This window comes from Oreochromis aureus, linkage group 11 (genome assembly GCF_013358895.1).
Source record: "Oreochromis aureus strain Israel breed Guangdong linkage group 11, ZZ_aureus, whole genome shotgun sequence".
Taxonomy (NCBI): Eukaryota; Metazoa; Chordata; class Actinopteri; order Cichliformes; family Cichlidae; genus Oreochromis; species Oreochromis aureus.
The window spans coordinates 29593392-29609619 of NC_052952.1; the positions used below are offsets into that span (position 1 = coordinate 29593392).

The 16228-nt window shown below is 38.6% G+C and overlaps 1 protein-coding gene across 6 annotated transcripts in view; it reads left to right on the forward strand.

The window, feature by feature from the left end:
• The window catches only part of mef2d (myocyte enhancer factor 2d), a 102296-nt gene that overhangs the window by 66504 nt on the left and 19564 nt on the right, over window positions 1-16228 (forward strand). For all 6 annotated transcript variants that reach the window (XM_039619386.1, XM_039619388.1, XM_039619390.1 and 3 more), the window contains exons 5-6: window positions 2016-2247; window positions 7185-7241. In XM_039619386.1, the coding sequence (XP_039475320.1) occupies window positions 2016-2247; window positions 7185-7241 (289 nt within the window). The remainder of the gene's footprint in view (window positions 1-2015; window positions 2248-7184; window positions 7242-16228) is intronic.

Sequence of the window (16228 nt, forward strand, 5' to 3'; positions counted from 1 at the left end):
TGTGATCTCCAATGCAGTGCAGAAGGAAAAGAGGTAGAGATCAAGGGCAGGAAGGTGCCCTCGTCCTCCTCGATATTAAACTGGGTCCCAGGCAGTTTGAGTGCAGTACAGTGCAGTGCTGGCCCATATTCTATATATAGAAGTCCTTATTTCAGATTGAGTTGGAACAGGGTGAAATGGGTCGGATGGCTGGACAACCCGAGGTCCTTGCCCCTGATTTTCTTTTCTTTTTTTTTCTCTTTTTATGCACTCGGGGACGTCTGGTCATCCACTTCATCAACTCAGGTGACGAGGCTGATCATTTCTTTAAAAAACAAAAAAGTGCAGTTGATAAGTTTTGAACAGAAAGGTGGACTGTCTTTAGGATTTTTGAGAACAAGAGTAATATTGTAAAGCCAATTTTGGTAGGCAAGCTCCTGCTGAATATTTCCTTAAATCCCCAGTGATGAGCACATGTCAGTGGGGGTGGTGGGATGTTGCTGGAATGTGACAAGCACGCTATGAAATGTCACCAATAACCCGATGCAATAACCTGCTGCTGCTGCTGCGACAAGAGTTTTAACCTGGCATGAAAAGTGAAAGGCGAGACAGCTTTTTGGCCTTTTCACCAAGTCACCTTGCATGACAACTGAGTGAGTGAGTGAGTGAGCGCGTGTCTGCGTTTGGGTGCGTCTGTGTGTGTGTTTGTGATTTGATGTGTGTGTTTTTGGTTGTTTTGAAGAGTTTTATTTCCAAAACAAAATTGTGTTCTTTTAAAGCACGGTAGAAACAGCAAACATCAGACATGTCTGATACTTTTGAATTGATTTCCTGCCTCAAGAGTGAAGCTTGACAAACAAGCAAAGAATGAAAGAATATTCACCGTGACAGAATACCAATGCAGTGTAGGTAGATTTCAGTTATTGAGGATCATTTTATATCTTACTGGTATGATTTAAAATCTATTACTAACTGCAAAGTTGGAGATCTGAAACATATGATATGGTGTTCAGAATTCATGGACTCCTATTTATTGTTCCATCACTTTAGCCATTAAGGCCCTTAAATGATTTCTTTGAAAAACAACGATCTTCTTAAGAAGTTATTTAAAATCATTTTTTATTATTTGTGTCAGCATTTGAGTTTTTAAAATATGATTTTCTTTAAACAGGTGAAAATATCTATCAATGTAGGAAATAAATATTTCCAATGCTAATCAGTTCTTTTCAAGTATTTTGCAATTTTTTGTATACTATTTTTATTCTTGTGCACTGACCTGTTTTGGAATACAAAGCTCTAGTTTTGGGATGAGTGATTTTTTTTTTTCCCCCCGTATTTATTCATTCATTGATTTATTTATTTATTAACTGTTTTTTAACTTTAAAAAGTGGAGACATCAGTCATTATGCAATGATTAAAAGTTCATTCTTCATATGTATATTGGAAGTACAATAAAATTTACAATACAAAAGTTTTCTTTAATTAAAATCAAATTTTGCAACCTCATATTTGCAACAGGACTGAGCACAGCAGAGCAAAACGAGACAGTCTTGAAGAGGAGCCAAATTCAAATCAGATAAAGTGTTTAGGGGAAAAAGTGCTACTTTTCAAGTAATTCTGAACTACTGAAATAATTCACTACTGTATTATTTCACAACAAATTGCCCTTTAAATGAAAAAGATATTTATCAAAGTGATATAAGCTTGAAAGAATAGCTACAAATTCTTGAAACAATAATTAGCGTGCAAAACAGAAGATGTTCCACTTGCATTTCCTTTTATGTTGTTGCTTTAAAGTAGGACTCTTCTTTGTTGTGTAACTTTTTAAAGTTTAGTTTTGGGAAGACTCTTCTCATTGTGATCGGTTGTATTGCTGCAAGTGTGTGTGTGTGTGTGTCACCTGCAGGCTTGTTTGCACTGCTGCTGATCACTAACTGATCACCTGTTCATTATTGTTTATAATAGATAATTATATGTGAGGGTGGATAAACATGGAAAACACTCTAATCTTTGCCCTCTTCATGTCATTCCACCAGTCTACGGTTCCACAGCCCACCTTCTCCATGCCAGTCACCGTGCCAGTATCCAACCAGAACGCAGCAGCAGCGGCGGCCCTTCAGTTCAGTAACAACCCTTCCGGCGCCCTGGTCACCACCACCTCCTTTGTCACCTCCACCCTCACAGATCCCCGGCTCCTTTCCCCACAGCAACCCGCTCTGCAGAGAAACACCGTGTCACCAGGGTTACCACAGCGACCAGCCAGTGCAGGTAAGAAACGGCATGAACAAAATAAAATACTCTGTTTTCTGTTTGGATTGACAGTGTGAACTTATGCTCGTATAATCAATAATCTGAAACATCTTCTTATACATAAACATCCGATTTTAATACCTGCAGCTGACTGATCCATCCAGTATAGGTTTTCAATTTGCAGTTCTAAACATTGATTTGGTTTTGTCACCGAAGGATCCTCTGATGCTAGGCAACTGATGAGTTTTACTTTTTTTGAAAACATCAGCGACAGTTTTGAGATAGACTGAAGAACAAAGAAGACACACTGACAAAATCTCAAAAACTTCTTCAAAAGATAACTAAAGAAAAAAAGACTTTAGACTGCCACCCACACTGCTTGATTGACAAGTATTGGAGAAAACATGGAGACAATATTTAAAAAAATGAACAGACTAGAAATTTCTGGCTACATCAAATATTTATAATATGATTTTATATGTTTACTTTCTGATATATATTTATTTTTTACATTTTTTAAAAAACTTTTAAAATCTCATATTTTGTTGTTTTTGGTTGCACCCCCTAAAAGCCTATTCTTTTAGTGGCTGCAGCTTGGCACTGTCAAATGTGTGCATAGTTGTACCCATAATCTAAGTAATGCCAGAAATGCATCATTCTTAAAATTCTGAAATTCCTTGTTCAGTAAAATATTTGATAACCATTTCACATTCAGTGTTCCAGCTTTTAATGCAGTTCAGTCATAACCTTGTGTAACTTTAGAGTGCTGTAAAACCTGACAACAAGTGCAGTCATGTTCACTGTGAAAGCTCACACAAAGAGTTTATCATATTTAATGACAGACAAAAATTAAGAAAACTGTTTTTTTGAAGGGAAAAAAAAAGCAACAAAAGTAACAGTGACTGAAAAACCTTTTGACCACTGCAGCTGCCCCTGTGTCATTGAGTCCAAGTCAAGTTGAGCACCTTAGAAAGACTCAGTTCAGTGCAACCACGGTGTCATTATACATCTTCTTATCGGTGTGGTGCCAGTGCAATTTCAGAACCAGTTTTTCATTGCGGTGTTTGGAAATCAGCCCACATTTTGTCAGGTTTGATAACCGGTCATTATGCATTGTTACTCGAAGAATTTGAGGTGATTTCCATGGGTGTAAAATAGGGCTGCCACAAACGATTATTTTGATAGTCGACTAGTCACCGATTATTTTTGCGATTAGTCGACTAATCAGATCATGCATCCATTGGACGTAAAACGTACAGCTTATTGCACCAGCATGCATCTGCTCTTATATAACTATCATTATCTTACAGCTTTAAGTGTTTAAGGTATGTGCTAACTAAAAATAAAGACAAGATGATAGTTTATTAAATTTTAATGAAATCTGCAGATTGTTTCGGTGGAGTTTAATAAACTCAGCCGTCTGCTCCTTGCTATCTAAAATATAACAGGACACCGAAGTATGTTCTCAAGCATCTCACACTTCTGATAATCAGTTGTTTGCTTGACGTTTATTCAGCTGTGTAAAACTATAACTTTAAACTCAGCCAAACCGATTTACCCAGGAACAAATAAAATACTAAAAAAAGCCAAACAATAACATTTTTCAGTTATCTAAGTGACTTATATTACATGTTTAACCTGAGTAGTGAAAGACGGCGGTGGGTTTGAAAACGATTTGCCGGGAGTCCGGTGTTCTCACCGGCTCTAGTGAGCCTAGAACCCCGGCTAGCTATCGAGCTGGTGGGTAACAGACGTCTCCGAAAACGTCTGAGCGCTTTTGAAAATATGTAGTGTCTTGATAAACTGAGCAGATATTTGAAGTTTACACAGCTACGTTCTCGCCTGAAAAACTTGTTAGACGTTTATTTTGTGACCCAGAAAGAATAATAAGAGTAATATTAAAACTAACTAGCTGCCGCCATTGCTGGAAACTGAGCAGGGCCGCGCTGGGCCGCTACGAATTCTGGGACACTGCTTCTTCTTCTTTTGCCTTTAACGGCAGCTGGCATCCTTGTACATGTAGTGCTGCCATCTTCTGTTTCAGTCCGTTATTACACTCTCAAATCCTACTACTTATTCCTGCGTCTTTTGTGATCTTACAAAGCTTCAAACGACGCGTCGACTATTAAATTAGTCGTCGACGATTTTGATAGTCGACGTAATCGTGACTAGTCGACTAATCGTGGCAGCCCTAGTGTAAAATATGGCATACAGGTTCTGTAGGCTGAATCTGCCAGATGTTGATGATTTCCCTTCTATGCCGATGTTGATGATGGGGCTCACCGGATTTGTGGTGCTGTGCGTCTGTGAGCTATTTAGTCTTGACAGTGCGAGAATCCAGTCGTACACTGGCACCAACGCCATGTCAGTGGAAAATGCTCTTAGTGTCGTTGCATGATGACAAAAATAGTTTGCCATAAATGATGTCATTTTGAACATTTGAAATACAGTTTTTTATTTGCATGTTTGTTTAATAAATTAGGCATAGATGGCAAAGGGGACTTTTTGAGGGGGAACATTATTGAAAAAAGACATCTTTCACACATTGCTGATTTCATTGAACAATCACTCAGTCTCAAGGATTTTGAAAAAGGACTTTCAGTAACTACATGACCTGCAAACTGTTGTAAATATGGGTCACGCTGCATTGAATGTTAATTAGCAGCATCTGTCAACACTCTGTGTTATGTATATGAGGCTCAAATCCCTGTGTAAACTTGTGACTGGTGGTTCTCGGTCGATGTTTGGCCTACTTTCCGTACAGTTGATTTTCATCGGTTTTCAAATGTTTCATTTTGACGTTTAATAATTGTATTTTTTTTCCCTTTTTCTTCTTTTCTTTCCCGTCCCAAGCAGTCAGTCTGTGGACAAACATGTTATTGTACTGATTTCTAAATGTCTCATGTAACTGAAATGATTTGAACCACTTTTAAACTCATGGTTGTCATAGTGATGTAGTTACTTAAAGACCATTTCATAAAGTGCCCTCGGTCTATGCAGAAGCACGGTTTATGTAACAGAAGCGTTTTAATAGAGAATCTTCTGAGTCGACAAGCAGCAAAATGACCAGTGATGTGTTGTGCAGCCTGCATGCTCCATCAGTCTAAATAACTCCTCTGCTTGTTGAAATAAGTGCACACTACCTATAATGACAGACATCCATCATTTCTTTGACTGGTTGGCTGGTACACCGTGCGCCCGCTGCCTCTGTGTGGCAAACCAATCCTTCAACCTCTGACTAAAAGGATTTGTGCCCCATTTTTGCGACTCAGACAAGGTTACTTATCAAGCTTTGTTCCGACCAGCGTAATCTCATTGTAAGTCAGAATTAGGTGATGTAACTCGCAACAAATGCATTACAGCATCTTTCATAACATGCCGTTCTCTGAGGCAAGTGGGTTTCACGTAGCAGTAATGGACGCCCCTTTCCTCCCCTCCCCTTACTCCTCATAACCTCAGCAGTGCAAATACATCGCTGTACCCTTTTATGCATCCCACATTATCAGGGATGCATTGAGTTCATTGTCTTTGCTTATTGGTGTTTTTCCGTGTGTCTGTCCAGCCAGATTTTTTTCAGTCACCCCTAATGACCCTGAATTTCTAAAGAGCATTGGAGCCAAAGAACTGAAATTGCACCAACCGAGGGAAAATAAGTGTCAGTGCAGAAAAAATGCTTCCTGCAATGTGAGGAAAAAGCAAGCATAATGTTTGCTAGAATGAAGATAAATGTATGTAGCTGTTGCAGTGTATAAAAATGCCTCTGTTTCCTGTGCTTAGAGACAAAGCACATGAGATTTAATTTTATGACAACAGTAAAATTACTATTTTATGCGTTTTATGCTTTTGGTTATTTGGGAGAAATACTGAAAAACTCTCTCACAAGTTTATGTGTTATTACAAACCTGCTTTTTTAAACATTTAGCAGCTACACAGCTTCTTTAATGATATTCACTCTGATTCGATGCACTGCTGGTGGAGCTAAGCTAAAACAAAACAAAATAAAAAATCAGTTTTCACACATGCACATTTCAGCGCAAAGTATTCAGAGCAAAGTATTTTCCACAGTTGTCCTTGCTCACATGTGACAGACAGCAGGAAATGGTCTGCTTCAGACACCTTCGCGCTACTGGAAATACTCTGTGTGATTTAGGCGGGAGAGCTGCTTGGATAGAGCGTGCAGGAGGCAGCGCATATGATGCTGTGACGTTCGCACATTGGTGTTATCGGACACAGAGCATTTTGAAAACCGGCTTGTGAATCTCTGAAAATAAATCTCTGAAACCACAAGGGTAAAATGTGTTTGATGTTTATTTTCCAAAGTCAGGATTTTTGTTAATATCACTCTGGGTTTGCACAGATCAATAACACTGAGAAAGAGATCTCAACTACTTATGATTAAAGTAGAATTGCTTCACTTTAACATTCACACATTTACAGTACATTAACACTAGAATAATGTCTCTAAGCACTCCAGTAGCTTCATAGTAATCCCATGAGGAGAATGAGGAAATACCTTTGTATATAACATTTGTTTATTTTAACGATCTTAAATATGTAATAAGAGAGTTTGACTGGCAGTTACATACACTGTCAACATGGACTGTCTTCCTTCCAATGAAGATCTTTCAGTTTTAAATAATATTGTACTTTTAATTAGCTTTAGGTGAGCATTTAGTCTTTCAGAGTTTTTCCCCTCAAAATATCACATAAGTATCATTGAGAAGTAATGAAACTAACACTTAAACATTAAGTGGAAATGCAGAATTGAAACCAATTATGGTCCTTCAGTGAGTGAAATGAGCATCGATTGCAGTAGGACTTTTTAATGACACTTGATTTAATGATTTCATTTTTCATGCATCATTTTAGATTAGTGCTACTCAAATTAACTGTTTGATATGAGATGATTTTTAGCATTATTTATGTGACCGTGGTGTGTTTTCCTATTATCCTAGGTGCTCTGTTAGGGGGAGACTTGGGGAACTCTAATGGAGCATGCCCGAGTCCAGTTCGTAAGTAAATCTTTTCTTTTATCTTTTTACTTTTCTTCCAAGTTTTGGTACCAAGATGTGCACACACACACAAACACACACTCCTCTTTGCCTTCTGTATTTTGGCTGGACTCTTTAAAGAGACATGGTTTCTGAAACTGACGTAGAGACCGAGCAATGCAGAATATTTTGTGGCAGCAGGCGCGCACAACTCACACGCCAACTCAAACACGGCCATGCACACACACGCACTCACAAATGCAAGCACAAGCATGAAACACCTGTTGACTGGCGACAGCTGAGGGTCACAGTACAAGCTGCTTGTCAACAGTCCAAAGAACAGAATGGGTTTCAGGTTGTGAGGGAGAAAGGCAAGCAGAGACTTTAAAAAAAGGAAAAGAAACTGACAATATTACAGAATAACTTCTGTGAAGCTTCTCAGCTGTTTTTTAAATTCAAATCTTCGGCAATATTAGAAAGCCAGTCTGGGGTCTACCGTCTTTAATGTGACACATGAAGCTAAAAGTGAGTTCAAAATTTCATTTTTAGTGCCAGTTTAATGAATTATGAAAATTAAGCCAAGTACTGATAAATGTATTTGAAGCAAACTATAAGTTCAGGTTTACTCAGATTCATGATTTCTATGGCAGCTTAAATTGTGGTGCAACTCAAGGTATTGAATACAAAAGATGAAATCCACTACTGATTATGTTGTCTTTATTATTATTATCATTATAATTATAATAATAATTATTATTATAATTATTATGACAGTCATTAACTTTTAAATGGCAACTTTGGTATTAAAAAAAGAAATGTAAAACATCTGATAGCATGTTAAAATACTCAAATTATGATACTGTTAATGAGTTTGTAATTGAATTCTATTTTGCCACTTTTTGTGTACTGCATGTGACGCTTTTTGTGGTCGATATTATTTTGCTGTGGGTTAACTGTCCCTGTTTTAAAGGTGGTGTGAACTTTGATAATCACACTAAAGTGCCGTGTTGTTTCACTTCATTTATTCAGCCTGACATTGTGCTGATGTCACCTGATGAGTGTGATAAGGGTCTTATTTCTACTTTATTTTGACCCAAACAATCAGTAGTTAGTCTCACTAATTTTGGTTTAGGTCATCGTGAGTAGTGTGGTACATTGAGAAGTGAGTTTAGAGATTTATGTCCCTCTAAACATAACACAAGCGTCACTGAAAATGGGCGAAACTGCCACTTGGATATTGATTGGCAATGCTAAGTCACACCAGTTATGGCCACTTAACGCTACATCCTGCTTCTGGACAGAAGCAGCGTGTATATGGGCATCACAAAAACATATACTGACCGGCTCTCTCTGTCAGCTCTCTGTTTCCTGTTTAGTATCTAACGTAGACATCATCAGTCACTGTTTCTTTTGTGACGCACTTACACCCACAGACTTCATATGCCAAACTGCATGCCACTTTAAATTGTGCGGGTTAGTCCAGTGAAGTTCAGTAGGAGTCCCTTGGCGTCTGGCAAAAATGCTTTGTTGATCTTGTCACTGGCGTGAGACAGTAATCACGGTAACCAAGGAAATGAAGCAAACCAAACCAAAACAAAGCTAAAGTTTATCAAATTTTAAAATATGAAAACAATGACTGTGCCATGCATCACTTCTCTTGGTTTTTGTTCTTTCTAATATTAGAAATGAACAATTAGAGTATAGCCACTGTTTTAAAATGGTATTTGTGACATACTGACACAAGCAAAGTGTCAGTATGTGACAAGCTGGGAGCTAGAGTGTAATAACTTAAGCACTAGCCAGTTTAACAGTCGTTGTCAATGAAGCTCTTTCTGTCCATGCAAAACTAAGACTCTTATCATTTAGGATCATTTCTTGTCGTCTTCTTAATATAAAAGTGGAATCAGACGTCTGCTCAGCATTTGTACTATATATTAATCCTGACCTACAAAGCTTTGATTGATTGTTTCTCCAACCAAGGGAAACAGACTCCAGTGATCACAAGACCAGATCTGTTTTAATCACTGAACAAATCATAGGAGTGATTCAATGGTCTGTAATGAGGGAAGCTTAAAAGAAATGAACAACCAGTCAAATCTTGTTCTGGAAATCTGAAAAATAGGATTAATGGCGTCCACCCCGCACCTTTCCAACGTCATCTGGTGCTGAAAAGAGCAGCCTGTTTAACTCCCCTCACTTAAACCACTTCCTGTGCTTACCCACCACCCCTCACCCGCAATTCAACCCTCTAGCTGCACTGCTTCCCTCCCCCCTTTTCATGCTGTCACTCTCAGCTGTTCCCCCTCATCTTCTCTCTAGAATAATCTACCGCCCCACCCCACTCACCACCACCTTCAGCACCTCCCCACCCCCCGATCCAACTGTCCCCTGTCTTGGCAAAGGACTCTCCTCAGAGGTGACTTTGACACTAGCCAGAGCTCTCCCCTTAAATCCCATTAGCTGGGAAAGATACTGCCAGCAAACCCATAGTAATAGATACTGTGGAAAGGTGTGGGGCTTTTTTCCTGTCTATATTCACTTGATAAACGCATTGTCTCAGGGTAAGGTGGGCCAAAATGAATCAATGCATTTATATTAACTTCCCTGCACTGTATGAGAGGAATACTCGAAAGCCAAGGCTCAATATTGATATTAGTTTTTCAAAGCTATTAATGAAAATGTGGAGACCTTTTTTTTTTTTTTTTTTTTTTTTTTAACCAAGTGCTCCTAAAAGCAAGTCATCATTCAATAAATAAGCATTTAAAGTCATGTCTGACTAATAATGCTGTAAATTGGACTTGTTATTAAAGATCAAAGAGCTGTTTTTAACAATATTTCAGAAATGAGTCATTGTTAACTTTATTAAACTCTTCACACATTGTATTTTTCTTGTTAGAATAAGCCTTTGTTTAGTTGTCAGTGGCTGTGCTGAGTTGACCCTCAGAAGGTAGGTGGATGTCTGTGTTTCGATTTGGATGAATGTGACCACGAGGACTTCTGTAAACACATCACGACTCCTTCGTGTGTCGAAATATGAAACCTCGTTGTACCAGAACTCATCTAAGGTTACCTGATCCACCCGGATGGCTGCTCCACTCCGTCCTCCCATCTCACTCCTTCATCTCATTAATCACTCTCTGCCTGCTCCTTCTTCTTTTTTTATTCATCTTTTGTGTCTCCCATTACCATCCCGACAGTGTCACCTATTTTTTTTCCCTCCCTTCTTCCAGGTCTTTTGTTTCCTCTTTCACTTTATGGCTGTTCTCCTCATCCCAGTTTTTCTGTCTTCTTTCTGTACCTAGGAGTCTTTTTTTTGCTTACTTTCTTACTTTTTTCTGCAACCCACTCTTCTTTTCAAGTTCCTCACTTCTTCAGATTTTTCTCCCATCTTCTTCTTTTCTCTGCTTTACTCCTTTTATCTCTTCTTCTCCATTCTCTTCTCCTCTCCTCCCTTCTTCCCCTCTTTTTTTTTTTTCCTCTTCCCCTCCCCTCCTCTTGGATCTGTCATTCTCAGCTGTTGTCCAGGGAGTCAGTGCTCCGGGAATGTCACCATTGACGTCACCCAGCATTCCACACATTCCCACGCCCAGCCTCGCGTAATAGGAGACATCACACACACACTGAGGGTAGTCACACATGTTCACCCGGACACTGACAAGAACACATGTAAAGTATATGGAAAAGTGCATTCGAACAGTCAACGTACACAAATAAAGCCACAGATGTCACAGAGCGGTTCTGTGACTCATGCTCAGAATAGGACTTATATTCATGTGAGCTTCTGGATGCTCAGTGTAAACAATAAACATAAACATACGAAGTATTAAAATACAGTCACTTCACGACTCAGCACGAAAACACGGGGTCCACAACTCAATAAGCGTATGCTATTTTTAACTGCTTGGAATAAAAAACAAAACAAATCTGCAAGTTTGAACTTTTCTCTGTTAAGTCTAACATTTTTCTTGTAGTTCTTTTTAGGAAAACATAAAAATTATTTAGTTTCTGTTTGTTATTATATTAGAATGTAAAAGGGATACTGAGAGGGCAGAAAACAAGCAAGCATGGAATTAAAACACAAACCAGAGATAAACACAAAAGAATTTCCTTTCTGTTATTCAAAATTCACATTTTTTTTGTCAGTAGGGCAGTTTTTTTCCTCTAAAAATGTGTATGTTTGTTTTTTGCCTTACCTTGGTTGTAGGTTTTTATCTGTGTTTTTTTTTTTTTTTTCATTTTTCCATTTTCATTTGTGCCCTCGATTCAAATTCATTCTGTGGCCAAGGCAGAAATCTCCAGACCTCAGCAGATCAAGACAAATTTATATTTGTTACTAGATACAACTAGGAATATGGGATTATACATCCTTTACTTATTCGGTAGATTTTCACAGTTATGTGTAATAGCTAAGATGTTTTGCGTTGCTGGTTATGTCAGAAAATAAGTCTAATTTATTTGTATTGTAGATTTCAGTTTTTTAAAAAGTACATTTTGAAGGTCAGGGCAAACCTCCAGAGCGGAAAAGTGAAGGCAAGAGGAAGTGGCAAAAACTGACATTTCTCTTTTGAGCGCTTGCGGCTAACTCCAAAAGAAAGTCTGCTATAGACTGCTGTGTTAAACTTTACAACAATTGAAAGCATGTCTATAGCAGATGCAAAAATACTTTTTCAGTCTCTATGTGTTGTTTTCCCCTTCATAACAGCTCTGATTGGGGTGGGGTTTTTTGTAACTTGTCCAATTGAATTAATGAGTTATGGCGTAGCCATGTTGATTCATAGGCTTCCTAGTCAGAATCTGCTCCTCTAATCTGGTTTTACTGATTGTTTAATCCACATAAGGTAAATATGGAAGCTTGTTTCCACCACTAAAAATTAGTGCTCGCCCCGCGGATCGCCCCATGCCTGGGGCTGGACGGCGTCAACCTGTTAATGAGCTGACTGCTCTAACGCGTTGATGCCGTGCAGCCTCACGCACGGGGCGATCCGCAGTAACTCGTTAACACAGATTTGCCGCATTAATGCAGTTTTGGCGTTAACGTCATTTTAATGAGATTAACGCTGACAGCACTACTAAAAATATATATTTATATCTATAGCGTAAAGTTTTGAATTAGTAACTCAAAATTTGGAAATGCCTAATTCCAAATTCCGAGAAAATAATTGAAAAATTAGACTAAGGTATCTCAAAATTTTAAGTTAAAAACCTTAAAAATCAGGAATCTCAGTGAAGGAAGTAATTTCCTTGTTATATGGAAGCAAATGGTGCAGACACACACAATCAAAATCAGGCAGTGAGCTACCAGTGCATAGCAAACGTGAACAAATTGGTGCCAGCTTCTTCAGCTTTGAATGCTTTTAAGTGAATGATAACTGCATAAAAAGATATCGAATCAGTCTGTTCATGTGGACCTGTTGGATAGTCGATGCCTTCTGCATCCAGGGGACAGGAGAGGAGCTTCCTGATTGGCAGCGCTAACTCAAATTTTTAAGATGCCTAACTCAAAATTTCAAGTTATTTTCTCAATTTTGTTTTTCCAGTAATTAAAAAAAAAAAAAGAATTGCATAGGTAATTGCTGGCTTTTAAAATGAAAAACAAAATGCAAAAAGAAAGCATGGCAGCATTCAAAAAGCTAATGTTGATGTTTCAGAATGCAGAGTTTCAAGGAAATGGGTGACTCTGTCCATGTTTTATACTGTCTTTGTGTTTTATTCCTTGTTGTTACATATTTTTCCACAATTTACCGTTTTTCATCCCTTAGTGTCCAAACAAGAATGCGTCTGGGGTCTTGTAAAAATGACTTCAGTAAACACAAAAATGCGTCAGTAATCTGCATCTCCAAATTCCAGCCAAAACCACCACTTGTCTAGTCTAGTGTAAGCAGATATACATGCACATACAGGGCTACACAAGCATCTCAGCACTCCATCTTTATTTTCTGTAAGGGGATTTGGAGTTGGCTTGAGGGCGAGTGAAAAACCCGTCACAAACTCGAACAGAGGCTCACACTCGTATTCACATTGTTTGTAACTCCTGACTCTGGATTGCCACAACGCCACCACCCTCTCCGTTTACGCAGAGCCATGAACACAATGTGAACAACAACAGATTTCCATCAGAGACATGCACAAGTGCTCGGTGCACATTGTGCAACATGAAACACATGGAGGATCGCAGAATTTCCCAGAGTCACCTGATGCAGTGAGGGTTCACTGTGCGTCAGCAGGACACAGGTGTTCTCACTGGTCAGATGCTGCTGAAAAACAAACTCCACTTCTTTTTCCTTTCACATCACCTCCCTACCTTCTGTCCCTCATTTCCTAAATGCCTTTTTCCTTTCCTAGCCTTTCTGTTCATCTCTACTTCTCCCTTATTATCTTCTCCTCCTCTGTTGCTACTTATTTCCACCCCCTGCCTCTGTAACCAGATACCCTTTTATCCCTATGTGCTTCATTCCTTTTTCCTAAGTAGCTTTCTTGCCACTCCTTCTGTATTCCCTTTCTGTTTCAGTAATATCTTATATGTGGTCACTTTATGCCCTCTGCCTCTTGTCTCATTACCTCAGTACCTGCTGACATCTTTTCTTTCCTTTTTCTTCCCCCCTTCTTCTGCCCCTGTTGCTTGCAGTATCATAAAACATCCTTAACCTGTTTTGTCTTTTCTTTCCAAATGACTTTTTTCAAGCCCACTTTCTTTCTTCCTTGCTAGCTTCCTTTGTCCTCTTTTCTTGGTCATAGTCTGTCTCCTTCCTTGCTTCCCATCCTACTTCTTCCACCATCCTTTTCTTCTTTTATCATCTCGTATTGCTTGTCATTTCATTCTTCTCTCTTGACTTACAGTACCTTCTTCTGACATGCTCTACTGTTATCTTCCTGGCTTGTCTCATTCCATCTGTCTCTACCTTGCTGCATCCTGCAACATCTTTTTTTCCTCCCAGCATTCACATATCCTTCCAGTGCCTTCTCTGTCCTGTCTCTTAATGATTTTTTCCATACACCTTCCTCTTCGGTTGTTCCCTGTCTCCTTAGTTCCTTACCATACTGGGTCCTCCTTCTCACCTTTCTCTTTTGCCTCCCACAGTTCTGAGTAATTTCTTCATTTTCTTTTTTTTTTTTCTATCATTCCTTGCCTTCCTTCTTCCTACTTGAAATTCAGTTTAAAGTCTATTTTTCCTTTTTAAAAATGATAATTTTCCTTTGTTTGAGGGTTTATTGAAGGTGTGTTTTGTTTTACTACTTGGAGGAAATAACATAAAGTATACAGTAATACTATACAGTACAATTATTTAAGCTCTGCTTTATCTCTTTTTGTTTCCAACTTTCTTTCTTTGTCTATATCATGTATTAGGCTCAAAGAACAAATCTGATACTGCTCTGTCAGGAACTATCCAGACCTCTCAAATCTTCTAGGACAAGAACAGGTCTGCTTAATATCCCCAGAGTCAAAACTAAACATGAAGACTCAGCATTCAGTTTTTTTCCTTCATATATTTGCAACAAAGTCTCAGATAAGTTCGAGTCTACAGCAGCTCAATCAAGTCTGAGGATTTTTCTATTTGCCTCTGATTAAATTTAATTTGGGAAAATTTGGTCTTGTACTGCACTATAGCTGCATTGTAACTTTATTTTCTTTCATAATGTTCATCTAATCCTATTTAGGTTATATTTAATCATATTTTACTCTTTTTAAAATCTATTTGTCCGAGTCTATTTTTCATCTTTATATCTTTCTTTTGCTTTTTTTATAAAGCACTTTGTCTCACATGATGTCTAAAGGTGCTTCACATTAAGAAGCTTTGCCTTAACTTCTCAAGCCTCCTTCCCTTTTCCACCATTTATCCCTCTATTACTCCTTCCTTTGCTCCTACTGTGTTTTTCCTCTTTCCTCCCTCTCTGCCTGGTCTCCCTCCCGCTGAGCTGATAACAGAGGTAGGGTTCGCTTCTAGTTGTTGTTGTGAGGTTTCGTTTATGGGATGTGTGTGTGAGACTGAGATGAAGCAGAGTCACATGCCACTGTTGTCTGGAGGCAGCGTCATGGAGAACTGCTATCTGCTATCACACATAGCCCTTGTCTGTCCAAGGGGAATACTGTGTGTGTGGGTGTGTGTGTGTGGGTGGGTGTGTTAGGGCTGGGAAAGTCCCTGCTGTCCCCCTTTTTATAAACCCTGTGACTGAGTCTCTGTTTGAGCCTACTTGTCTTTTAGCCTCGAACAGGCTGCTGTCTGCTGGAGTCTTGTTGTTATGACAAGCAGATATCCCCCCTTTCCACATCACCGCCCAATCCATCCTTCTTTTTAATTTTTTAAACTTGATTGAAAATGAATAGGCAACAAAGGTAAACACAGAACCTAAAAAACCCAACAACACCCATCTTAAATAAGTACACAACCTACTAATATAAAAGAACGTAAATATGGGAGAGGAAGCAGCATTGTGTCGTGCAGTGTTTTTTTTTTCTGTGACAGAAGCACGTCACGAATCAGGCTTTGTTGTTTCTTAGAGTAACTGTTGTGTGGCTGTGTTAAGGTTTGGAATGTGGCAGTTGTGCCATTTCAAAGGAGGGTGCGTTCAACAGGTGTAGCATGCTGTAATGTGGCCAGACATGTTACTGGAATGCCCTGATCGACGTTAAAGATCAAAAGAACAAGGGGGAGAGAACTTTTACACTGCAAACCAGAAGTTATTTTATCTTTGAATAGTGTCAACAAGCCCAATGAAAAGACTAAAACCAGTTAATTTTACCTTAAACGTAATTAAATGTATTCCGCATATTCAAGCCCTCGTAAAGCTCCACTGTTGAAATTATTAAAAACTGATCAGTGAGCTTTTCTTCTGGACTAGATGGCCTTAAAAAATATCTTTTCATACATTTCTCATGAACTAAAACACAAAAACAAACATTACCAGACTTCCATGTGAGATCAAAACAGGTTTAATTTCTTAATGTGAACCTCTTGTGTGTTGGATAATTCTTCATTTTTTGGCAAATTGACATCTGTTCATTTTAATAA